Source organism: Semicossyphus pulcher, unplaced genomic scaffold (assembly GCF_022749685.1).
Source record: "Semicossyphus pulcher isolate SPU_LCO1_2020_fin unplaced genomic scaffold, fSemPul1.0.p SCAF_17, whole genome shotgun sequence".
Taxonomy (NCBI): Eukaryota; Metazoa; Chordata; class Actinopteri; order Labriformes; family Labridae; genus Semicossyphus; species Semicossyphus pulcher.
Genome location: NW_027211681.1, coordinates 27334786 through 27361957, shown reverse-complemented (window position 1 = coordinate 27361957; position 27172 = coordinate 27334786). Strand labels below are relative to the sequence as shown.

The following is a 27172-nucleotide window of genomic DNA, read 5'->3' as shown; positions in this document are numbered from 1 at the left end:
ACTTGATGATGTGACAATTCATTCAATATTGTAAACTTTCAGTCGCTATATTAAAAATCAATCAATTTATTCTGACTTTCAGCACATTAGTCTATTTTCTGTTGTTTTGGTTACCGTACCCTTAACCTTTATGGAACACTGTGCATAAAAAATACAAGGATTGTATGTTAGAACACTTTTCAAAGAGTGATCAATATTTATATTTTGAGATTAAAGTTAAACATTTTAAAGCTAATTTATCTGGTTACCAGTTTAAGTCAGATTTCACATAAACACACTGAACAACACTGCCTTTACAGGATGCAGGGGCGTGTCTAGACTTTTTGTCTGGGGTGGCCCAACTAGAGCACTGATTTCATCATTTCTTGATATGTTTTTAATTTTTAAGAAAATTAAGCAGGAACTGCCATAAGGAGCCTGCGAGAGACTTTATCGATCAAATCACTTCCTGGAAAAGTTACAAAATAACAACAACGCCCGGGAAACACTTCAAAATAAAAGCATTGTGTTCAAAGGAGGGAATCAGAATTCCAGATGGGGCTTTTACTTTGAAAAGGCATACCGGAAGTGTTGACCTACTTTACTCTCCATGCCTGCGACTTTTACTAGAGGAAGAGATGTTGATACTGCTGTCCGAGATCAATAGGACTCATCACAATTCATGTTCTTGCGTTGTGCCTAAACAAAATGATTTTAACTCTTTTTCCAATCATTGCAAGACGGCGAAAAGAATTGACACTAAACTAGAAGAAAAACAAACATCCCGTGCATCAGGTACCCTTTTCCCCATATTTATTTGAAATTATTTCAAATGATAAAAACATGGTTGATTAACATGAAATGACCACAGGGTTTTTGCTCTGAAGAGTGGACGAGGTGAGAACAGGGGGGGCATAAACGTGTCGGGACACCTGCGTGTCAAGGTGAGCAAACGTTCCACACAGGAAGTGTAGTTCCATCGGTTGTTTCTGTGTCCCTGACTCACCAAACGCATTTATTTATAAAACAGGATCCCCAAAATGTCGGCTCGTTGGCAAATCCGCACTCACATCCATTCAGCTCATTCGCCCTTTATGGCCAAACATCCAGAGAAGTGCTCCAGCCTGCTCCATCAGACCGCAGCTCACCGCCTGGAACATTGTTATAATCATTTCTCTTTCCTATATTACAAACTTTTTACAACATAAAAATAGATCATTAACTATGATTACCTTATTCCTTAATGTAAATATACAATATTTATTGCATTTTCAAATAAACTCGTTTCTTATTTACTTTGTCGTCATCATCTCCCCCCTACAGGAACGGAAATAAAATTAAAAAAGGTACCGATGAGAGTGACAACAGATCTTAGTGTAAGGCAACGACCAGCAGGAGGCGCTGCATCGCTGAGAGGGAAGAGTCTGACCTGAACAAACGTTTCTTTTTGTTCATCTTAGTTTGAATATGATATTAGTGTTTTAAAAGTGACACGCCTCCATCGGCTTAAACTCTTCTCTGGCACTTAAGTGTTCCTTTTTTTTTTCTTTTTGGTTAATTTCTACCAACTACAATCTGTACAAACTGCTCCTTGCATAGCATTTAAACGATACATCAACATAGCTTCTCTGGCCGTACAGTCCTATCACAAGGGCCCCCAGCAGTGACAGATAAATCATAGATGTACAACAGAGTTGACTCCCCCTGGACAAAACGTTGAGATATGATCCCTTATAAACACACCCAGAACGCTGCACTGCAAACCTGCAGCTTAATCACCTCCACTTGGTCCGGAAACACACACTAATATCTGCTTTTGTTGGCCCCTGCTGTTGAACCACAGTGTGTTTGGAGAAAGATGCTGAAGGGAGAATTAGGGGAGAAACCTTTTAGTGTTTTTATATATTTTTTTTTAGGTCTTCTTTTACTGTAAGTGCATTAAAAAGCTTCATGCACAGTGTCTCGGTTTAGCAGTCAAGCTGCCGTGCAACATCGCCTGAAGATGGAAACATAACCACCTCTCAAATACAGGAATGTAGGGGGTACAAAAGAAGAAGAAGGAGCAGGAAATAGTCCCCCTCCGAACGTCAAAGTAAAGGACCAGGCTCGTCAAGTAATGCATGATCACAAAGAGAATTTAAAACATGCCGATTATAAATATATAGAGAGCATGTATGGAAACTGTGCAGCTCAAATCACTCCACCCGCTTTTGGCACACTGACACAGACATTTGATTCAAACGCACCCTCACCTGGCACTGCTGGAATGGCTATTTAAGACAAAAACTAACAAAAAAACCCCAAATAAGCCCCACATTCATGGCATCTTCTGTTTTTTAACGTGGGAATCGCATCTGCTGAAATATCAACTCAACGGTTTCCATCCAAAGTTTTTGTGATTTCCCACACAAACTGATGCTGACGCCAAAAGTAATAAAATCAAACAAAGTAAAAGATGTTACTCAGCATTATGAAAATCACCATTATTACTATTATCATGAATATGCACTAAAAACAACAAAGATGGAATGCACAGATTTGGAGTTTGGTCCTGATATGTAGCAGAGTTTCTCTTCGTCCAGTCAGCAGAGGAGAAGTGGAGCCGGTCGCAGTCAGAGAGGCCGAGTCTGTTCCTGCTCCTCGCCTCTCGTGTGTTCTTTTCGTTCTCTCGTGCAAAGACAGAAGGTGATCGCTGAGTAGTGTCGAACCTGAATGGTGTCGTAGTGTTTATGTTGCATTCCAGCTGGTGGTTTAGTGTTAATGTGTGAGTGTGTGTTGTGGTGTGTTTGAGTGCTCCGTCGCCGCGCCCACCTGACGGACCGTCCATCGAGTCGGCTGACTGAGAGTTAAAGTCCTGAGCTGAGGTCCGTTCACCTCCCCACAGGCGGCGCTGGAGGAGCTCCTCTCATCATGGCTGAGGGAAGAGGAAGGAGAGGGAGGTCACTACAGGTCAGTTCTTAAAAACACACATACAGGAGGAGATGCTTTACACTGAATAAAAAACAGGAAGTAAATATCTCAGCGCTGCTGCAACAATAATCAGCAAAGAGGTCATGACCCCTGCGTCTGCGCCGCAAAGCAGCACGACTAACTTGTTGAAGCAGCTGAAAGAACAGCACAAAGTGCAGCATGATGAGTGTGTGAAGGCCGAGAGGAAGAGCGAGCTGCTCCCCGTCCTCCAGCGTCAACCAGAACAGAGACGCTGTACAGAGACACCCTACCCACCCAGCTCCCACAGACACATGAAATTACCCATGATGCACCACACTCAGGCAAAGAACCTGATTTTAAGTCTTAGTTTGATGCTAAATTTGTACATGAGCCTGAATGCAGCACAAAATGGAGCTTAAAGCGTCGCTCTGTTTATGTAAATGTCAGAGTACAATAAAAAAATGTGTCTAAAATCGTTAAATAATCCTGATTAATAATCGTGATCCTCATTGAATCGTATCATTTTGGCCGTAATGGTGCAGCCCCAACACAAACAGCCCAGACAGGGACAAGAGTAACGTGTCGCAGAGCGTATACAGGTTGAGTAACTCTACTCGTACCCTTGTTGTTCTTGCTGGGGTAGACCTTGTTGAAATGCCTGTACTCCTCTGGAGGTGGGAGGTCCTCAATCGGGTGGAAGTTGAACTTGGATTCAAAATCATCTGAGGGAGAAAAAATACAGAAAACACCTTTTTTAAAAATGGTGCAGGCACATAAAGTTTCTAATACATGGGCACGCCTGATCAATCCAGACAGCCTTCAGTAAACTAGTGATAGTTACTACATGATGGATGACTCGGTCTATAAAAGGTCAAAGTTTACTGACCTTTAATATCTGTCATCGTTAATGACACAATATTAAATCTTAAATAAACTTCAAAACAAAAGCATGAAGTATCTTTTTGTTGCTGCGTCTATTAAAACACTCAGAGCGTCACATTAATCATCCTGCAGTGACTATAAAATAATGTCAAAACAGCTAGAAACATTCATATTTCTAAATACTATATTTATAATTATTGGATGTTAAACTGCATGCAGCATGTTTGTCCTGTAATGGAGCAGCTGTCCCTCTGCTTTAACAAGAAGCAGTTTAAACACACCTGGCACACGGTGTAGTGACAGGGCAGTAGTGTAAATGCACAGTTAAAACAAAACTAACGTCGGTCTCTATTGCGTCAATGCCAATGTGAAGTTATGCTCGTTTTCGTCCACTAACATGCAAATGCAATTATAAGGGAGTGGGTTCATTCAGATGAACAGCAGGTGGCGCCACTGCTCCACTCAGGCAATATTACACCTACAGCTACATGATGTCATTTAAGTAGCAGCAGTCAAAACCCTGTTAGTCCGGTCTTTAAACAGGAAAACATGGCAGACTTCAACTCCATCTTTGCCCGGGGTAACACGAAGGTCACTGTGCAGGAACTTCTTTTGATCTGTTTCTAAAGTTAAGGAAACATTTATAAAACATCTGCAACAAATCCGGTAAGCTCGAATGTATTTTTGATTGTTCCTACACCAAACTGTTCGAACAACGAAGCGGGGTTTATGGTTATCAAAGAGTTAACTCAGAGTGTTCACGAAGATGGTTCACTTCACTTATCACCATGGTAACTTATGATGAACACCTGACCTGCTGCGGAGCAGGTTATGTTCAAGATAAGAGATCAACCTAATCACCACCTACTGACCAATCAGGTGTCTTGATTCAGGAGCTCTGTGAGCAGATCGTGAGAGGGAGGAGGGAGAGAGAGAAGTAAAACACTCGGGCTTTACCGTCTGATTTTATGAAGTGTACTCATGACAGGTATTCATCGTGCTTTACTGACACATCACCAACAGGGACTGATCACACCACTGAAGCCTTGTACTTGTTTTATTTATAAGATATGAAAGAAGATTGAAATTGTGGTTTTATATTTATTTTAATTTGCTCTATAAGTCTGTTTGATCCAGCCGGGGCTGAGAGTCTAAAACCGTCATAAACGCCTCATAAATACATCTGTGCAATGTATTAACTTCATGTAAGACACAAGTGTCATTATAGTCAGCTTATCTTCTATTGTTCTGTTTATACAACATTTCAGACCTCAGGGGATCAATAGTTTGGACGATTAGTTTCAGGAGGATTGGTTTGCAGAAAAGTCACGATGTCCTGGAGGGACCGCCTATTGGCTGCAGACCCAAACTTTACAGCAGCCTTCTTTACTTCCTGATTTGGGACCTTTCTGCCTGCTGTCTGGTCATGTGACCTTTCACGAAGAGAGAGGGGGGAAGAGGAGGGAGTTGGAGGTGACCTAGAGCATATCCTTGTCCTGATATTATAACACTGTGTTATAACAGACCTGTATGTGTGTTTTTAGCAAGGATATGTTCTACATGAGCCTCAGGCAGTAATCTAGGAACTGTCCTCGCCTGCCTGAATAAACAGGAAACAAAAAGTCCGGTTTGCATGGCTGCTGTGAGATATTTGACTATCGATGGTCATTCCTCACCGTCACTTCTCTCACACAAAGATCATAAACAAAACCAGGTTAACGGCTCCTGTGGGTTAAACACAGAGCTGAGGGCGAGGGAGAGTACAGAGATACAAGAATAACAGATATGACTTCAAAAGCAGAATATGTGGTAGATTTAAAGAGACAACCGAGAGGGTTGTGGGGGAAATATCAGAAGAATCGCAATTATTCTTAAGAGTGTTGTTAAGTTGTTTATCTATTAATGGTGGTAAAACTTCGTCAAGATGAGGTCCTCAAACGTCTTATTTTGTCCACAATGCAAATAGATTCAGTTTAATGTCGTAGGAGACGAAGAAAACCAGAACTTATTCAGATTTTAAATTTGAACAAATTTGGGTGTCGAAACTTTTGGAATCGGCCCAGTAGATGGAATCTGGCGTAGCGTAAAAGTGCTTGTTTTTGCCACTGACAGGCTCAGGTTGTTCCTCCAGGTGTCCGACAACATTACAGAGAGAGTAAGATCCTCTTTGTGAAACCAGAAACAGAAGTCTCGCTCTGAAATCATGCGGGTGGTGTTACCTGAACGGGAGTTGCAGAGAGGATTTGTTTACGTAGAGGGCTGCCAGCAGGAATATATTTCAAAAGTCATGGCTGAATATTTACCTGATTTCGACGATGACGTAAGAGTGGGACCTGTTGATGCCCGATATTGGTGGTCTCGATGTGTCCAGGGATGATATCTCGGACACTACACAACGCTGTGTAACCACGTCGGAGGATTTCCCCCCACTGATCAACAGGCTGTGCTGCAGACTTTCTTTCATGTGCCCAAAATAAACTGGAGGAGACCACAGGGACCAAACGGGCAACTATCCATGGAGTAAGTCCACCTAACATTTACACGCATCTCATTTCTTAACCTAGAAATGTCACTGCTCCTGGTTACACAAAAAGGATCTTACCCTTTAAAAGGGGGACGCTCTTTGTGGGGATCATTTCTGTAATGTTGTCGGACACCTGGGGTAACAACCTGAGCCAGTCAGCGGCAAAAACAAGCACTTTTAGTGGACCTACTTTGATCGGGGGCGGGTGCCCCAGTTCGTATTGTGGCTACGGTGGAAGCTACCTACTGAACCAGTTCCAAAAGTTTTTGTTCCTATGAATCATTTCGACACCCAATTGTGGCAAAAATAGGGCCCACGTTTAAACTTAAATCCCTTTTTATCAGAGCTGAAATGCTTTTTTATTCTTACTTCAGCCTGTCGATGGTGAAATCACGACTGAGGAGGAGGAGGAACACGATGATGCTTGACTCACCTATGATGGACTTGGAGGAGGAGATGGAGGAGTGGCCGTTCCTGATAGGCGGGGGCGGTGGAGGGGGTCCAGCCGGGGTTCGGGAGGAGGAGGATGACACGGAGGAGGAAGAGGAGGGAGGTGGAGGTGGTTTGCCTACTCGGTTGTGGGGCTCTGAGCTCGCAGAGCTGTGGACGCGGTATGGAGGCGGGGGAGGAGGGGCGTCCCGACCGCCGTTGCGAGACCCGGATTGGGGCACCTGGGGAGCTGTGTGGACAACACACACACACACACACACACACACACACACACACACACACAAAGAGACACACAAAGAGACACACACAAATGATCAGGATGACATGAATGATTTTACTCTTTAAGTTGCCGTAACTAGAACTGTTGTTTCAAAGTGGTTTTATTGGACGTCTCTGAATCAGAAGTATTTAGTTGACAGATCATTTGTGGCTCCTTATTACAGGATCCAGAACTGTGACACACCTGCAGCAGGTGTTCGGATGTGCCTTCAGACTGAAAGGTTGTTTAAATGTTTTTCTTTGCGTTGAGTGTCGACTCTTTGGGGACTTTAGCTGAGATTTAAAGTCCCAGGAGCTACTTTTGTGGGAATAAAACCGTCTCACGTTTCCACAGAGGTCGAAACACCCGTGAAAATTAGGTTCAAGTTTGAGTGACTTGCACTTTACACGTAGGGAAACGTCGCTATAGCCCTCTACAGGCTGCAGAGTATTGATGTGTTAAAGACTTGTTGTTGTTTTATATCATCACAGCAGATCTCAGCGCCACAATGTCACATTATAGCTCTTTACCAGCAGGGAAGCAGATCAGGGTTACTTATTATGATAGTGATGTGATTCAGTTCGGGTCTGAATCCAATAAACAGGTTTTATTACATATTTTGCATCGCCGCAGCACTTAAGTATTTAATTATAATTCTGTTTTGTTTTTATAGTTTTGTTTTTCATTAACTTCTTTCATTCGGATAATTAACGCTGCCAGATTTATCTCAATAAGATTCTTATTATTAAGCCGTCCTAAAGCAAATCATGACTAGATTACGGGGCTGCAACCAACGACTCTTCTGGTCGTCGACTAGTCCTTGACTATTGAAATGATTAAGTGACCAATCAGATGATGAACCGCACAGTTCTTCATTCAAAATCCAACATCATAAAATATATAATAGATATAAAACATAAATCAACTCCATCGCTCCTTCTCTTCAGATGCTCGCACATTACCGACGTGCCCCTGCGATAAGCAAGCTCCGCTTCACAGATCCTGCAGGCGATGCTTTTCTCTGCAGCGTTGAGGCTGAAATGCTCACAGACTTTTTGGGACGCGATGGTGTTGCATCGGCCGCCGACCATGTTTTGTTCACCTGTCGCTTCGCGGTCGCTGTTTTGCAGTACAACTCTCAGCGGAGATAGAGAGGATGTGAGACGGCTCACCCCTCAGCAGCTCAGCTCCAGAAGAACGATGTTATGTTCGCGCACAGCATGAAAAACAGCCATGATGACGTAACTGACTAATTATAGACAATTAAATACGTTGCCAACTAATTTTGTCATCGATTTTTGCTGACGGTGTCGACTAATTGTTGCAGCCCTAAACACCGATGGTTTTTCTAAGCTGCCTGAACAGAAGCTTGTGAAATAATTTGCAGACAGTTAAGCTTCAGTACGGCACGAATAAGACATACATTTATAGTTACTTTTAAATATCAGAATTGATTAATTGTTTTTCAAGCAAAAATTTCTTCTTCAAGCTTCTGAAATGTGAAGAGTTGTTGCCTTTTTCTTCTCACTTATGACAGTAAATGAAGATTCTTTGGGTTTGAGACAAAAGAGGAAGTCTGAACAGGTAACGTTTGGCTTCGTGATGAGCATGTTTCACAATATTCTGACATTTAAAAGACTAAACGATCAATTAAGAATAAAACTGCTTGTTGCAGCCCCAAACAGGAAACTAAGGAAAGAGGAGCAGAGAAAAGGAAGACGTCTTGTGAGTCGATATGAAAGTAGGGGAGAAGCAGAGAGAGTGAAAGTGAGGAGGAATGCTGGAATATTCCACAGGGCTTCAGGAATGCAGAGAAACCAGGAGGCCTCGTGGCGAATCGCTCCGGCGTCCAATCACAACACGCAGCTTCTGCTTACAAGTGCCGTCCTGTTTTGTGTGTATTCAAATTATGAATGTGTTTCCAGTGGGCCAAAAATCTGCTCTAAGGAGGGAGAGAATCATCATGTGAAGGCTCGACTCCTGTAAGATATAATCTCTTCAATCAGCAACATACTCTGACACAATGTGTCTGATAATCCACAAAGAATCTGCCCAATCAGGCCCGAACACGCCTGGCAAAACGGAGCACACCCGCTCCACGTGTTGAAATACTGTCATTTCCACGACTGTTAATCCAATGAGAAATGAAAAAGTGATTTCTCTGAACACAGCAGCAGCTGTTTATCTCATGTTGAGTGTGTGCAGGCAGCTGGTCTACATGTTGTACGATATAAACGTCCCTGCTCTCAGTGTGTGTGATCGTATGGAGGGAATGTCTCCGCACATATTGTTGCTTTAAGGCTGCTCAGTCATGACGAGGTTCGCAGATAACGAGTCAAAACTCGCCCCTGAACGAACATTCCTCCAGCTGAGAAAGTGGACCGTGTTGTCTTCATAACCGGGCCTGTTTAGATGCCGAGTCAGGTGGATGCATCACACGTATCTTCTTAAAGGGCCAGTTCAGATTTTCAGCCTCAGTCCTGTCGTGCTATTATGGAGCTGATGCCGTTATGGTAGGAAAAAAAATGCTATTTCGCTCTGTGCCTTTGGAGGACGCTATCCGCTTCTCCAATGAGCGCTGGAAAACCTCCAACCTCCAGACTAGAGGTCATCACGGGTCCACCAGAACCCACGGATCGGACAGCGTCAGGTCCACTTATCACGTGGGCAAACGGGTCCGGGTCGGGACTCGTTCTATAACCCTGGCTCCGGGTTTGTTCAGCTTTATGTGTAATACCAGCGAGGATCCGGGAGTTGGTCATGATTAAAGTGCTGTTTCTGTGTAATCTAACTTACAACAATGTGACATCTAATGAGAACGTGCGGGAAATAAAGTGGAAAGAAAAAACGAAGAAAGAGTGGCGAGTTGAGGTACGCGTCACGTGACTGCAGGTTCAGAGAACAGTTGAAGCCAAAGCCGGTAACGATGGATACCTTCCTCGCTGATGTGAAAAAAAAAGGCTAAAAGAAAACAAATATAAAGAGGTTAAAACCAGCAGCTTCTAAATGAGCCGTGCATTTGTGATCCGTCTGCGTGACAACAAGTGGACTTTTAATCTGAGATAACGAGTGGATTAGCATCACTGTTTTTATCAACACGACACGGATAAGAGGAAACCTGGATGTGTTTTATGAACTTTCTTGGCAAAGAGGAAGTATCATATGCACGGCCAGGCACAGGGGAGAAAGCTACGGCACAGTAAGTAGGACAAAAAGTGTTGTTTGGACAGCTGACTAACGGTAACTTGTTAACAGCAATCAGCTGTGAAGTCGGTGCTGATCAGGTCTGTTTCGCCCGGCCGGGTCTGGTCCAACATTTTCTCTGTTCTCCATGAGTCCGGGTCCCAGCTTTCAAATAAAAGACGGGTCTGATTCGGTTCTGGGTCGCACATTTCTGGGTCTCTTTGGGTTTGCCCACAAAATTTTGGACCGGCGAAGAACTCTACTCCAAACATCCATCAGGAACGAGGCCAGGGAGCTCGCTAAACTACACTTCCTCACTCTAGGTCGCCCGCCTCCGATGTCATGTCTCGTTCAGAATCGTCAATGTCGACTGCAGACCTGAAGATATTTTAGACGATGCACCGGTATATTCTCGTATGTCAGATTCTGTCTCGCTCTGAGCCGTTGCCTGCAGCGATCATGTCCATGACTGGAAAACTGCAGTATTTCACTCCAGCGTCTCTCGCTGGGCCGTTCCTTTCAGAGGGAGGAGCGCAATGCATGCTGGGTGTTGTAGGAATGTAGAATGGGCGAAACCATGAGCTGTTTCAAATATTACAGTGACAGTGGCTTTTTCCAGGTGCAAGGTTCTCCTTTAATGTATACAACATGTTTAGTTCTGAAATTACTGTTTTGATGACGGCTCGTCAGCGCTTGTTTGGAGGTGTTTCAGGTTTAAGTGATGTTAACAAGAACAAATAATCATCAAAGAGATCATGAAACCTGCGTCTGCGCCGCAAAGCAACACGACTAACTTCTTCAATCAGCTGAACAAACAGCACAAAGTGCAGCATGATGAGTGTGTGAAGGCCGAGAGGAAGAACGAGCCGCTCCCCGTCCCTCTCTTAATCCACCTGATATAACCGTGAAAGTTTTGTGTGTTTACAGTGTAGGTGTTTTTACCTGCTCTGCGTCCAGGTGGCTCTCTGGCGGGTGGCGGGGGTCTGCCGCCCTGCTGAGAGGATGGAGACGATGAGAGAGGAGGCGGAGGAGCGTGGCTGCGTCCTTGACTGCCGCCTCCTGATGTGTGTTTTTTGTGCAGGGAGTTGTGCCTCTGTGGCAGCTCCGGAGCCCCGCCCCCGTCTACATGTGACGGCCCGTTGGAGACGCCACCCGATGTGTGCGGCCTGTACGGCGGGGGAGGTGGAGGAGCCGAGGATCCACCTGTTGGCGGTCTGCTGGAAGACGAAGGCGGCTTCACAGAGCTGGAAGGGGTGTGGCCTCTGTTGGGTGTCGGTGGGAGGGGCTTCTCTCTGCTGTGAGAGGAGGAGGAGGGTGGAGCAGGTGCTTTCAGATTGGGGGTAGGGGGAGCATTGCCCCGGCCTCCTCTGTTGAAGGGTGGAGGAGGAGGCGGGGCGGAGGTGCTGTGCTTCATCCCGCTGCCCGTGGAGGAGCTGCTGCTGCCGCTGGAGGGCCGAGAGATGTCAGGGAGAGAGGGGCGGTGGGAGCGCTGGTGCTCTGATGGGGAGGGCTTGTTGGGCGGGGAGGGTGAGCTGGAGCGGCCTGTGGGGGGGCGAGGGGCTGCAGGCCGGGACCCTGGAGGCCTCAAGGCGGACCTGCCCACTGAACCTCCAACTGAACCATCTGGGTGGAGAAGAGAGAAGGATTGTCACAGTACTCAATACCTGTTTTGTTACCACGGCAACAAAACTAGAAGTCCTAGGAACAAAATATTGTTCCCAACTTCACAGTGCTGGTGCAGAAACACAGAGCAGCTCATCTGACAGACTGTTAATATCAATGAAAGGCTTAACGAGCAGGATTTTCCATATTCAAATGTTCCCTCTTCATCATCACTCATCATCCAGGAGGAGAGTGAGCTGCTGTCTGTGTCTGCAGAGGATCTGCTGTGTTTCTTATCATCACTCTGCTGTTTGGGACGTTTCTGACCGTCCATCGCTGGACAGGAGCTCAGCCAACAGACCGCAGGTCGGGACGACATGTCTCTCTGCTCTGCTCCCTGTCTGTCTCTCTGCTCTGCTCTCTGTCGGTCTGTCCGCTCTGTCTGTCTGTCTGTCTGCTCCATGTCTGTCTCTCTGCTCTGCTCTCTGTCGGTCTGTCCGCTCTGTCTGTCTGTCTGTCTGTCTGCTCTATGTCTGTCTCTCTGCTCTGCTCTCTGTCTGTCTGTCTGCTCTATGTCTGTCTCTCTGCTCTGCTCTCTGTCGGTCTGTCCGCTCTGTCTGTCTGTCTGTCTGCTCTCTGTCTGTCTCTCTGCTCTGCTCGGTCTCTCTGCTCTGCTCTGCTCTCTGTCTGTCTCTCCGCTCTGCTCCCTGTCCGTCTCTCCGCTCTGCTCCCTGTCTGTCCGTCTCTCCGCTCTGCTCCCTGTCTGTCCGTCTGTCCGTCTGTCTGTCTGTCTGTCTGTCTGTCTGTCTGTCTGTCTGTCTGTCTGTCTCTCTGCTCTGCTCTATGTCTCTCTGCTCTCTGTCTGTCTTTCTGCTCTGCTCTCTGCTCTCGGTCTGTCTCTCTGCTCTGCTCTCCGTCTGTCCGTCTCTCTGCTCTCTGTCTGTCTCTCTGCTCTCTGTCTGTCTCTCTGCTCTCTCTCCGTCTCTCTGCTCTCTGTCTGCCTGTAACTTTAGCATCTTTATGAGACGTGAAAGGGACTTCACAAATGTGTCGTTCTGTGAGTGAGAACAGTCCGCTGGGTCGCTGCTGTATCAGAGCTGCAGGTGTGACGGAGGGCGGAGCAGACGGACACAGTCGACTTCGGCCTATAAAAACTAAACCCTGTCCCTTCCTGCGGGTCGTACGGAGGTGTAGGCGTGTTGGTTTGTTGTTTAACTCAGAAAATAACGTCTTGTTTCTCTGTTTCACTGCTTTGTTTACATTAACGGCGCTCGCTCTCTTCACTTCCTGTCTAAGTGGCTCGACCACAGCTGCTCTCTCTCTTTTGCTTGCGGCAGCTTTGGGTTGAAAATCTGACTGAAGGTCTGTTGGGTTTTTTTAAAGCTTGTGTAACTTTCGTTGCTATCAAACGTAAAAATAAAGAGATTGTATCGTTTAAAATATGCGGCATCGAAAAGTTTTTTCCCATTGCCAGTGAAGTATCCTCCTGTCAGCTGCGTCACCGTCTGACGTCACAAACGCGCCAGAAACAGGGTTAGTAACAGGTGAAGATGTTACGGTGGTTAGGTCTTCACTGTATCTATTATTCATTCAGTCTGTTTATCACATTTGAAACGATGTTCGAGTGCTGCTCGGACGGAGACGGGCTGAATCTGTAGCTGAGATGGAGTCGCAGAAGTTACTGACGGAGCATAGCATCGCGCCGGAAAGGGGGCGGAGATTAGCGTGTTGAGATTTTTGTTCCCATCATTGCCCATCAGAGCCGAGGCGATAACTACCCGGGTCTACTGCAGAGTCATTTGAGAGCATTCGCTACAAAATGACTCAATTAATCAATTAATCAGCCTCTTGTAACAAATCTACTACTAATGATTAAGCTTGTAAAACCCTCTATTCTAGTATATGTAGTTTTATGCCACAAGATCAAAGCTTTTTGTACACAACATTTTAACCTTTATTCAAGAGAAACTGAGAAAGAAGATCACCACTAAAATGGCAGGACTGTTTTTACCACAGAGAGCCGTTTCCTTTGTCCTTCTTACTACAGCTGGTAAAAGCCAAAGGTCACTCTGTTCTGCATTTGCACCTTGCAGATTCTTACAGTAAATATTTTATAATATCTATAAAAACAAGCAACCTCTGGCCTTTCATGCATGTTTTATATCCCTCCTTCCTCGCTGCTCTAACGCCAATCATAAATACATTTCCTCCTTTAGATACAAGTGAGCCGGGAAGAAACAAAAGCAAGGCTTTCAAAGCAAGAAACAGGCAGCTGTGAACGGAAACAAAACAAAAAGCTCTATTTCTTCATTTTATCTCTTAGATTTGGTTTTTAACTGCATGTGCCGAAAGATACTGACACTATAGACATGATGTATACAAACTGGCCCCTTCTGAGGTCTCCAAATTTAAGTCTTTACAAAAACTGTGGTGCAGCATTAACAGAGTGAACATGAGTAATCAAATTTAAAATAAGCAGAGATAATAAATAAAGCTTTTACCTCCGATTGGGCGTAGTTTTGGCACACCTCCTTGGAAAAGGCCTCCCATCCCCATTGGCCCTCCGCCTCCAAAACCTCCACCTCCTCCGCCACCTCCTCCTCCTCCTCCTCCACCGCCTCCGCCGCCTCCGCCACCTCCTGATTCTGTTGGAACAATGAGACCCATGACGACAAAGATAGGTAAGAAAGCAGAACAAGAAATACATTTAACAGGAGAACAGGATGCGTATGCAGAGAAGATAGAGAGATCTGAGTTCAAAGTTTTGAGCTACAAAAGCAAAGGAGACATTAGGAATGACACTGATGAAGAGGAAGGATGATATTTTCATAAAACACGACTGGTTCAGGACAACATCAGCAAAGAGATAAGAGGTACTGCTTTGTCCACAGCGGTCGCCAAAATCAACACCGACCGTAAGTTCCTCACATTGTCTTTAATCTGTATCAGGGTGTGGAGATAAACTGGAGTGTGGAAAGACTTTCTCTCTCCATCCAGCTTTATTCTGTCAAGCCACAATACCAAATACAAAGCCTGAGATCAATTTATACATTTAGAATAACTGCTGCTGACGGCCGGAGACCAAGCGGCCACTACGGGGTTAATCTGTATTTACAGATTCTACATAGAAATGTAGAGTCTGAAGGCAGGCACCTGGATTTCCAGGACGTCAGGTGTTCTGGTTTCCGTTTGTACTACGCTTGTAGTCCGAGTAATATTGACCAATCACGTATCAGCAGGCTGCGGCGTAAGCAGGAAGAACAGCCGGTGAGGAGAGAAAAAGCAGGCGGAACGTAACCCGCCGTAATGACATCCCGACTCCCTCAGTGTGATCTGACGACGATTTAGCTTCTTATTCATCTCTATGACATCTGCATGCTAACAGCTAACAATCTGCTCTAGATCTAAAATTCAACTTGAGATGGGTACCCTGGCGCTGTGTCACTAAAGCGTTCAGATTTCCCGATTCCTCGAATGCATCAGAAATGATCGATCCGACCTCCGGCATTTTAAAAGTTTTCTTCTTCTCTTGAGGACCTGACAAAGCTTCATTTTTACTTTTTTACAGATCTGCATCATGATGTTGAAATTTCAGAAAAGGTAAGGCCCGTTAATTACAGGTAAATCACAGGAGAAACGTTTCCTCTTTCTGTGAACGATGCAGTCTTCACTGGAAGTCGTTTCCCGTTTACCCCGGTGTGCTCACCAGTGTTCCCAGAGGATATGTCATCGTCAGACTACAGCCGGCGGGATCCGAGATTACTCCGCGGTTGAATAATGAAGCCAAACGGGAAGTGCAAAAAGCTGCAGTTCCTCTGATGTCCACTTGAGGCTGTCTCCAGCAGTGAGTCAGTCCCCATAGAGCCCCATGTTAAACTTTACAGCAGAAATAAACATGTTTACAGCCTGGTACAAAAAACAGTTTGGGTCTCTATAGCTCATTTCTCTCTTCATGACGACTGTACGGGGGGAATCTTTATACGATTCACCTGTTTACATTATATTAAAGCTAAAGCTACAGGGGCGTGCTGGCTGTCTGCTAGACACAGGCACACAGTCACTGAAGTTAACCTCTCAGCCGTGTTTGAGATGCTGGAGATCAACCACGGCTGGGTCGCCTGGGCGAGGGTGTCTGATGTTCGAAAGACCCCAAACATCCCGTGACCCGAGGATACATCACTGAAGATGTGTTCATGTGCATCGGAAGATTTATTACAAAAGTTTCACACAAAAGTCAGACAATCCGTCTCTCTGTGTGATTTACGGCACGATCCGGCCGACCAAGAAGTCTGTGCTCCAGTTTTTTCTGTGAGTGAAATTCTAGTATTACTGTATTGATATATGCGCACTTAGAAGCAGGTATACGATGCTCGCTATATCTAGCTTGTTAGCTCTTCCTGTGCATAGGAGATTTGGGAGGGTAAGAGGCAAGTCCGCAACTGAATTAGTCTGAATCAACAACTGCGGTCAGCAACGACCACAACCCTCCTCTCTCATCCAAATATGGTCAAATCTGGCTCCAGAAAACCAACAAGACGGCGGCCAAATCCCGAACTCGAAGCTTCATTTATGCAATAGAGAAAACCTCACTGTTAACCACACACAGACCTCAAATGCTGTGTGTGAAATAAGGAACCTGCTGTGACTCACTCTCTATAACGGGGGCGCTCCGGTCGCTGACCACGCCGACCTTCTTTAGCCTGGCGCCTTTGCAGATGTCGGACAGCAGCGCTCCTCTGCCTTTAGTCTCGGAGTTGCTCAGTTTGGGAGGAGTCGTGTTCGCCTGCGGAGTTAAAAACATGCAATCACACCTCACGTTCCTGTGATCTGACCCACAGTGGAAAGTCTGTGCCCTGTTTTTCTTGGGTTCAGACGCTGCACACTTAAAGAGACGCATGGTCACATGACTAAGCAGCCGGTTTACTGGACAGCTTTTGAAGATGTTTACCCCGAATCTATAACAAATCTGTGATCAGAATCAGCCCCGACTTGGACTCAGTTAAAGAACACATAACTTCAGATCTCTTACAGGAAGTATTTCACTATTTTTGAATGAAAATCAAGCAGAACTGTATCATCTCAAAGTTTCCGTGACAGTCTCAATCCGGTCACTGACCTGATTGAAGGTTGGGGGAGGCGGGGGTCCTGGGGGAGGAGGGGGAGGGGGAGGAATAGGCATCCTGTCCCTCTGTTGGCACCTCTCTGTGTGGGGGGGTTAGGACCGGCGTCTTCACCGTCTCAGCTGGGACGACACACAATGACTCCTGCAAAACAACAGATATATGTGTTAGCTGAAAAATGCTCACTCAAACACTGGAGCATCTGCTGCCAAGACGGTAGCATGTTCTGCTTTGTAACTCAGGTGTTAGAATCCTGAAACTAATGAAGCAGTCACAGGTGAATAATGAGATGTTCACGCTGCTGTGGCCACAAACATAAACAGCTTCTTTGCAATGCAAGTTGTGGTGCTTTTTCCTGTGCAGCATCATCACACATGCACTGTGAGCGACCAGGAACAACGCTCCAATAACGCCTTCTATTGGCCGAGAGAGCGGTTTGTCTTCTGACATCACTTCCTGTCGATTTCTGTGGCAGGACGCCAAATAAAATGTGTGACAACTGAAGTAAACTAATTGCGATGAATTTAGTTTTCCATTGGGTAACATGTATCGCAAATTTCAATCAAGTTTTTCGCTCTAAAGAAGAAAACTAGACGAGATCAAAACCTCGTATGTGGCTGACCGCATCAGGTCAGTGTGCGCTTTTGTGGGCGATGTGTTACAAGGACTGTCCGTATGAGGCCGTTGTGTTTGAAAGCAGGTGCGCGCTCGGACGTAGGTGAGGACAGCGGACGAGCAGAGGAGGAGCTACTCCCCGTACGAAGTATCCAGAGCTGCATAGACAGAGAGTCGCGTCAGTGGAGGTCCAATATGCTCCATGATCCACCATTGTGATGTTGCAACTCTCTCTCTCTACGGCTCTGAAAGTACCGTCACTCACTCAGTCACACAGTCACATACAGACCCGTGTGCAGGGCTGACGCCGGCTGATAGAAATGATCTGAAGGCTGCATTTATCAACGACTCGGGCATCATGTTCTGAACTATAGTGAGCAAAAGATTTTGTGTCCACTTGATTTATTAAACGTCCAACAGCGAGACAAATAAAATCTACATTTTTTCCATCATTTGAAGGTCGACTGGAGCTCTTTAAATCATGTCGTGGTATCCTGTTGCTCTATAAATCTCTGAACCAACCTCTAATATTATGTAACAGTGGTGGATGTAAACGTGCATACTGAGCTGCTTCTTCACTGCTGTACAACGAAGGCAGAGGGAAAGTGCTTTATTGTGAACAGAGCTGTATTAGAGCGCTTTTATTTTGGCTCCTGTGACGAGGAACATGCAGAATGAGTCTCTCCCTCGGTCCGTCTGTAAAAATGACCGTGACAGTGCCCCGGATGATTCACATGATTTGTGATGGAAATATAAGAAACATGAGTCAGATGAGATTCAAAGATGTCACACAAAAAAGGTCTGCCTACGAGTACAGCGGGCAGTCTCCACTACGTTCAATATATGGTGTCTAAACAGGATCATCACTCATTTATAAAATGTCAACGGGTTATTTGGCAGCTCCAATAGATTTCTTTTATCTAAATAGTTGGGTTGTGGTTACATGAATGTTCTGTTAAAGAGAAAACAAGATGTAGAGCAGGATGCCAACACGTTTCACTCTGCTCCTTCACAGTGGAAACAAACAGCTGATCCCAGTATGACCTCAAAGGAGACATTCTTGGGAGGAGGAAGCAGTTGCTGAAGCAGCTCCTTGGATACACCAAAGAAGAAGATGAGCATTTCAACGAGGATCCTCGGCGCAACAACGAGGGTCAAGAGAAAGAAACGATTCCCAGAGTGTCTTAAATCAACTTATTTGTTGACATACTCTAAGAAAGACTTAAGGGTGCCATCCTGACTGTAATATAGACTGTGTAAAAGATGGCCGACATGACAGCCCCCTAAACCTCTCTATCGCCCCCTGCTGACTGGCTGCAGTATAGCTCATAAAGCCCGCCTCCTCCATGTTAACAGATGGGACATGAGTCAAACTATAAAATCAAAATACACGTCAAATACATTTTTCTCAAACATGGTTTCTGTCATTATAGTTAGTTCTTATCGTGCTGATTTATGTCCACGTGTTCATTTTTCTGACAAGTTTACTTTTAATTAGTTATTTGATGGTATAAAAAGTGGGCGTGGCCTCATGATTGACAGCTCTGCTGACAAATGGGGCTCCTGCAGCGTTCTGTTCCCGAGTAGCAGAGTAGAGGAGGAACGGCGAGAGGAGACGTAACTAACACCAACACTACAGTCATTGAACTTTCCATCAGCGTGAATATCTGCTTCAGACCGACACAAGAAGCTGTTCTGCTGCAGACTGAGCCCACCTGAGGGCTCCAACACGCCGAGGACACCTGAGGGCTCCAACACGCCGAGGACACCTGAGGGCTCCAACACGCCGAGGACACCTGAGGGCTCCGACACGCCAAGGACACCTGAAGGCTCCGACACGCCAAGGACACCTGAGGGCTCCAACACGCCAAGGACACCTGAGGGCTCCGACACGCCAAGGACACCTGAGGGCTCCAACACGCCAAGGACACCTGAGGGCTCCGACACACCAAGGACACCTGAGGGCTCCAACACGCCAAGGACACCTGAGGGCTCCAACACGCCAAGGACACCTGAAGGCTCCGACACGGCAAGGACACAAGGTAAAGGTGTGTGTCGGGTAGAGGAAGGGGCGGGATGTCAAAACTGTGGCTCCACCAGCCGATCTCTGCTGCACACGCTCTGGATACAGATGAGCAAGATGGCAGCGTCCGCTCCGGGGGGGTTTGAGGCTTCATTTTTGTACAACAAGAGGAGGTGGAGACGTCGGCCATCTTTATATAGGCCTGTAGTCATTGTTCTGAAAGGGTCATAGGAGTACAAAAGTATATTCCATAGTTGAGCTAACTTTTAAATTGAGTAATTTTTCTGATTCATTGCAATAACTTGAGACTTTTGCCATGTGTTTAATACGGATGCTCAAATTGCGATAACGATGAAATTGCGATTTATTTTCCGTGTATGTGTCAAATTAACTTGACTTTCTGCCTCCAAGGACAGAACTTCCTTCCTAGACAGATGCAGTTGTTATAGTGACACAAAGTCAGAGTTAGGTACCAAAGAAGGGAGATACCCACTCCCTCAGGTATGTGACTTTGACAAAAAACTAATATGGGTAGGCTACCATAAAGAGCGTGTATTTCACAGAAACAGTTTACAATCCTGTGCAAGGTGTGCAAATGGCTCCCTGTGCAAATAGTCAACAACAAGCAAACTGCTGCAACGTAAAGGCCCCGAGTCCCAGTTATATCCTCACACTGTTGTAGCTGTCTGACTACTCAGACTGCAGGTGCATTTCTATCCACCTGTTTTGATCTAATTTCAGCATGAACATACCTGAGTGTACAGGCTGAAAACTCGTTTTATCTCAGAGGTTTTGGAGAGGTTGATGAATCTGATGAATAAACTTTAACTTGTGATGCATTTTGAAACACGACAGCGCCTGAACATCCTGTTCGGCTAACTTCAAAACAAGCATCAGCCAGGAGGCACGTTTGAAAGCTAGTTTCACAATCTTTTATCAAACGAAAAATAAAAAGTTGTTCATCATTTAAACTTTAAAAAAATGTTGCTTCTGTGGGGATCAAAGAGCAGTTTGTTTCTTTAGACGGAAAGTAAAGACAACCTGTGTGCTTAGCTTGTGTTTTCTCTTTGCCTGTCCATACCTAGAAAACACCTGTACCTGAAGCTGCTCTAAATGTGTCATCTCTGCACACAATAATGACTGAGGTCACTGGATCTCCCCAAACCAGTTAGCAGTCTGGGCCCATTGTTAGCTTACGCATGCAGCGCTGGCTCCTCACCCCACCCTCACCCTCCGCTGCTGCTCCATTCCTCAGGCTGCCTGTCTGAGTGTCGGGCAGGTTTTCACCGAGAGAAACCAAAGGAATCTGACCCAGCAAGCTCGCCAGTCAGTCAGTGACGTGGTTTAAACGGAAATACGCTGCGGCAGCAGAGGCAGAAACTGAGAGTGGAGGGGGTTTATCTCTTTTTAAGGAAGGAAAAAAGAAATGCTTCAAAAGCTGCAGAAAGAGTGAAGCCTCACATTCACAAAGACCAGTTTCACTGCATGAAGCCTGATGTTATTCCACTGACTATCAGAATAACTATCATGCTGTTATAAACACACCTCTATGGCTGCAACGTACGTTTAATTCATTTGTTATTTGATCTATAAAAAGTCAGAAGATTTAAAGCCTGTTCCTCTAAAGCCCCCAGAAGACGTCCATGAATGTTTTGAAAAGAAAATCACATTTAAGAAGCTGAGAAATTTGACCTTTTTTACCTTTAAAATCAGCCAAATTATTATCAGAATAGTTGCCGATTAATTAAGCAGCTGACACCTAATTGATTGCAGCTCTGCACATCTCTGTCACTCTGTTTATAACCGATGTCCCGACCTTTTGAGTCTTTAACAAGGATCTTATTAACTCATTAAAACAGCAGCTATGAGGGGGCGCTGTTTAGCTCAGTTGGTGGAGCAGGCGCCCCATGTACAGAGGCGACAGTGCTCGTCGCACTGATCGCAGGTTCGGCTCCCGTCTGCTGATCGTTTAAGAGTTCAGAGTTTAATCGAGTGGAACAGAGACCATTTTGGCTTTTCAGTGTTAACACAGAGCGCAGCAGGGATGACACAAGGAAGTATCATCCTGGTTCCCTCACTGGGATTTTACCGCATGGACTTTGGATTATTGCAGAAAATAAAAGCTAGCAGCAATAAAAACTTTGGCAAACACGACACGTTTTGTTCAAAAGGATAATCGACAGATGAAAGACTTTTATGTTTTTTACATAAAAAGCTAACATTAGGCTATAAACATACCAAAAACGTCCCCGTTAGAGTAAAATAAAAGATAAAGCGAGGCATGTTTCCGGGCAGAGCTTCCACAGAGACCTGTAAAATATCTCGTTCAGAGTTCGGTTGAACAGAAAGACCCTCTCAGGAGTCGGCTGTTCATTGTTTTGGCAAGTACATTCTCCAATTAGCAAACCAATTAATATCCAAACTACAATGAATAAGAAAGGTGCTGTCTAACCAAAATAACACGAGCATTAGATAGTAAATCTGCTAACCCCTTGAATATTCTGGCTGTGATGGCTGCAGGCAGCTTACCAGTGAGTGACGCCCACTCCTTATAGACAGTCTGTGGTCACAGGTTAACAAGACGAGGTCAAAACCTTGTGTGTGGCTGACCGCATCAGGTCAATGTGCGCTTTTGTGGGCAATGTGTTACAAGGACTGTCCTTATGAGGCCGATGACAACGTGTTTGAAAGCAGGTGCACGCTGCGGACGTAGGCGAGGACAGCGGAGGAGCAGCGGAGGAGCAGCCCCGCCTAATCCCCAAACAAAGTATCCAGAGCCGTACAGACAGAGAGTTGCGTCAGTGGAGGTCCAATATGCTCCATGATCCGCCATTGCGATGTCCCAACTCTCTTTCTCTATGGCTCTGAAAGTACCGTCACTCATTCAGTCACTCAGTCAGTCACATACAGACCCGTGTGTGGGGCTGACCCCGGAGTGTTCCAGGACTAAGAACTAAAAGTTACGGATCAGAAGAAGGGCTGCAACTAACAACTATTCTGATACTCGAGTCATCGATTATTAAAACGATTAGTCGACTAATCAGATGATGAGTTGCATGATGACTTAATGTCTCTTATTGAGCTCTCAGCTTTAAATGTATTTGGAGGTTCTTTTCAGCATGTGCTAACTAACAATAAAGACAATAAATAGTTCTTCATACAAATATATGTCTTGAATAAACTTTGCAGCTGATTCGGCTCCGACTGATACACAAGAGAAATAAAATCCAACATCAAGTTTTTGTCTGTTTAAAACCAACGACAGACAAAGTGCTGATATAAAAAATACATCAAACCACGAACACAACTCCATCGTGCCTTCTCTTCAGATGCTCGCACATCACCGACGTGCTCCCGTGATAAACACGGTCCTCTTTACAGATCCTGCAGGCGACCCTTTTCTTTGCAGCGTTGAGGCTGAAATGCTCCCAGACGTTGCAAGTTTTAGGACGCCATTTTACTCTGTTTTGTTCCCCTGTCGCTTCCCGGTCGCCGTTTTGCATGAACAACTCTCAGCAGAGATAGTAAGGATGTGAGCGGGCTCACCCCTCAGCAACTCAGCTTTGGAAAACGATGTTATGTCAGCGCACAGCATGAAAAACACGCGATGGAGACGTAAACTGACTAATTATCAACAATTTTGTCATCGATTTTTGTCAACAATGTCGACTGAGCGTTGCGTCCGTAATCAGAAGTTTATGTTTAATCATGATTTTGTCATTTATAAGCTATATTTTTATGCAACTGTCTCTTCTGGGTTTAAGTGTCAGGACTGCCCCGATGCACTAGAAAAGTTCGACTGATAAAAGTTAGATTAGAGTTACATTTAGTCATAAGAGTGGGGTATCAAATCATTGCTCTAAAAAGGGATATCGCTGCAGACATTTTAGCTTTTCATGTGTGAAATCAAAAATGTATCTCTTCATGTAAAATAAAGGAAATGTACAAATAAACACATCAAACTCCTTCTGAGATGAAAAACAAACAAAACAAAGTATATTCGAGGTGTGAAATATTCCAAAAATGTATTAAATGTTTATGATAGGAAGAGATACCTTATTAATCCCCGAGGGGAAATTCAATATTAGAAACATGTTACACCAACAAAGGCTCGAAATAGACACATGCACAAACAGGAACCAATGGACATGCATTAGTAGAGAGATGTCAGAGGGAGGGGGCTGCACACAGACATGCGCCCTGAGCAGTGGGGGATTCGGTGCCTTGCTCAAGGACACCTCAACACTACCCAGGAGGAACTTCTCCAACTACCAGCCCAGATTCCATGCTTGGTCCGTAGCGGGACAAGTCCCTACGGACTGAGCTACCATCTACCACCTGGCATATGTCAGGATATGGTGGATTTTAGAAGACATGACAGCACATCTCTTTGTTTCCAGATGCTCAACCGCTGCAGTGTGCATCTATACCTACTAAAAGCATTCAAAACTGACAGCTATACTGATAAAAGCAACAGGTCCTGACCTTTGATCCCTATAATCTGACTAATCCTCTCCATTAAAGATCAAAGTAAAGTGAGGTCCTCAAGTAGGTCAAGATCACTGATGTATGGTCCACATAAAGCTGGTAAAAAGTGACAGGATGGCAATGGAAAAAGAGTTTCCGCACATAAATAATGTGACGCTGCAAAAACACAGAAATACAACCGGGGGGAGGAAGGGGGGCTGTATGAGGAAGTTGGATGCTTCTGCGGTCAAGGAAATACAGAGAGCGAAAGGCCTGCGGCTCTGTGTGAGTGTTTCCAGGGTTTTTGAGACTCTGACAGGCAAAGACTGAAAACATATCCCGCTTTGAGTCCTCACACACTCCCAGGACAGGTTTTGCAATTAATAAGAACATCCTGTTCGGCTAACTTGTTTAGCAGTGTAGCAACCAAACACGCAGTTACTTTTTAATTATTAATACATAAACTAATGCATGTTGTTGGACACATTAAGGAGTTTCCTGTGAAAAAACCCCGATCCGGATGACATTAAGGTCGGTGAAACAGGATTTAACAGGCCCAGACAGGTTGCTCCAGCCGCTCCCAGGTAACGCTCCGCTGGAACAAATATACCTGCTGGCATTAGCTTTAACTTAGGTGGAGTAAAGTTAGCTTCAACATCCAACTTACCCTGGCCCAAAGAAGAGGAGGTTTGGTAGTCTGGTCCTCCTAAACAACATGAATGGAAAGTGCTGTTGTGGCAATCCTTCGTTGGAGCTCTTTGACAAAAATTAGAATGGGAGGGTGCTGGCAAGTCACCAAAACACTCTCAGGTTAGCCGGCTAATGTTAGCTAGCTTTCGACGGTTTACTAGCTCGGCTAGTGGCGGTTGTACTGTAGCTAGCAGCAGTTAGCTGGTTAGCATAGAGCTGTTTACTTTCCAGCTGTCAGTGTCAGCGCAGTCCGGCTGCCTGCAAATTCTGTCAACAGCAGGTCTTTGCGATAACGCGGCGCATAAAACAAACTACTGAACGCGTTTGGGAGTCACTTTTAGGAGCTTTAGGTAGCTACGGAAAACTTTACCCACACTCCTGACCTGCGAGCAGAGCCATACTCCCCGTTGACACCGTTTTATCGGTCTCTTCTCAGAAACCCGGAAACGGGCCGGGCCGACACAAAATGGAGGCAGATCTGCGCTGCGTTGAAGTGCTGTAGTAATTTCCACAGTCCAGACTCCAAGGTTCTAAAGTTATGACAAACTGTTACATTCTTAAGAGTAGGGTTAAATTCTTGGGGCAGAATGTGTTACTGTTTAGTTACTTGATCAATGTTTTACTTATGGAGGAAACACCAAACACCAACTTAATAAACTGTTCTTCGGTAAATTTATACTAAAGAAACTACAGTATCTTTAGTAAATCACTGTCATGCAACAGTCACTGAAGTGACAATAACAATAACTTTATTGATCCCCAAAGGGAAATTATGTTTTTCCCTTAAGTACCCAGACCCAGCACCACCCGAACAATATATCTGTTTTTATTTATGCAATAAATAAATGAATGTTTTATTTTTTTCAATTACATAAAGAACATACGATGAAACAGTCAGAAAACACACATGTTGAAATGTTAACATGTAGAAACCACGTGTAATATTGTGAGGATGATTGATTAAAAAGCAACAGATGTCAAAACAATAAGAAAGTGATGTGATATGGTGTTTATGTATTTTTAATACAGCTAATATAAGGTTTTTTTTTTAATTAAAGGCAATTTGTAATAAGATCTTAACACGCTGATGAACATAGAATTTAGAATAAACTTGTTTTTAAATGCTCAGGCATCAGTACTACAAGATAATAAACATGCTTAACATTACTATGACAAAAAACACGTCTGGATTAAAAGAAACTGTGACACTTATTTACTAATACTTAAAAAACATTTTTTATTATTTTTATTGTGTTGTGTTTTAATGTAACTTTGTCTGGTGTTAAGTATTTCCACCTTTCGAAATGTTTTTGAAGCAGACAAAAATCAGATGACTTTACAGTGACGCATGCGCTCCTGCGATATGTTTTGAGAAGTAACGCATGCGCGGTGCGAATTTAGGCACTTCCTGTGAAGATGGCGCTGAGCAGAGGAGCAGGGTTGTGGAGGACATGCAGCAGGTTGTTACCCAAACAGCCTCTCCCGTTCCCCGCTGCTGTCCGAGTTCAGAGCTCCGTGAGCGGGGACCTGCTGCCCCGGACCTCCCTGTCTAGCCCGCCGTGGCCGGAGCAGGTGGTCCTGGTCCCGGAGGAGGAGGAGCGGAGCCGACACGCCGCGGTGGTGAGCACGGTAAACCAGCGGATCCACCAGCAGGACTTCGGCCGGCTGTTCGCCGTAGTGCACATTGCCGGTCGCCAGTGGAAGGTCACCGACGAGGACCTGATCCTGATCGAGAACCACATCGACGCGGAGTGCGGGGAGCGGATCCGGATGGAGAAGGTGCTGTTGGTCGGCGCGGAGGAGTTCACCCTGATCGGAAGGCCTCTGCTGGGGAAGGATCTAGTCAGGGTCGAGGCCACCGTGATCGAAAAGACCGAATCCTGGCCCAAAGTCAACATGAGGTTCTGGAAGAGGCACAGGTTCCAGCGCAAGAAGATCATCATCCAGCCACAGACGGTGCTGAGGATCAACAGCATCGAGCTGGCCCCCAGACTCACATGATGAAGACAAGGATGAGGATGAGGATGAGGAGGACTGCGTTAATTCACACAGACTGAGTGTTTTGAATGATAATTAATATGTCAACAACTAACGCGTCAGCGTCAGGGAGCCTGTTCATCACTTGTGTAGTTGCTTTAAAGCAGCAACAAAACCAAGGTGGCTCTGGACTGAGTTAACTTCTGTAAATAAAGCTTCATCTTTTGCAGAGGACTGATATTTAATTATTCTGTTTAACTAAAAGTTGTTTTATAAAATAAAAAGCACTGAACCTTGTTAACGAGTTCATGGTCTTTATCGTAGGTAAACAGGATTACAGACGGTGATGGGACTTTCTGCTTTATATTTAGCACCACTTGTGGCTTTTATAATGCTTTTCAGTCTTGACTTTGGAAACAAGGGATGTATATTAGTGTTTGATTGATTAGGCAAGGACCTATCAGGCATTG

At 45.1% G+C, this 27172-nt stretch overlaps 2 protein-coding genes across 2 annotated transcripts; one reads left to right on the top strand and one right to left on the bottom strand.

The window, feature by feature from the left end:
* Positions 1-770: 770 nt before the first annotated feature.
* wipf2a (WAS/WASL interacting protein family, member 2a) lies at positions 771-25139 on the bottom strand. The gene is made up of 8 exons (XM_069666526.1): positions 24703-25139; positions 16927-17074; positions 16461-16593; positions 14312-14455; positions 11151-11831; positions 6750-6995; positions 3531-3632; positions 771-2893 (listed from the first exon to the last, which is right to left on the bottom strand). The coding sequence occupies exons 2-8, from the start codon at positions 16987-16989 to the stop codon at positions 2850-2852; spliced, it is 1413 nt and encodes a 470-aa protein (XP_069522627.1). The 5' UTR covers positions 16990-17074; positions 24703-25139; the 3' UTR covers positions 771-2849.
* mrpl21 (mitochondrial ribosomal protein L21) lies at positions 23733-27169 on the top strand. Its single transcript, XM_069666389.1, has 2 exons — positions 23733-23876; positions 26127-27169. The coding sequence occupies exons 1-2, from the start codon at positions 23733-23735 to the stop codon at positions 26724-26726; spliced, it is 744 nt and encodes a 247-aa protein (XP_069522490.1). The 3' UTR covers positions 26727-27169.
* The last annotated feature ends 3 nt before the right edge of the window (positions 27170-27172 follow it).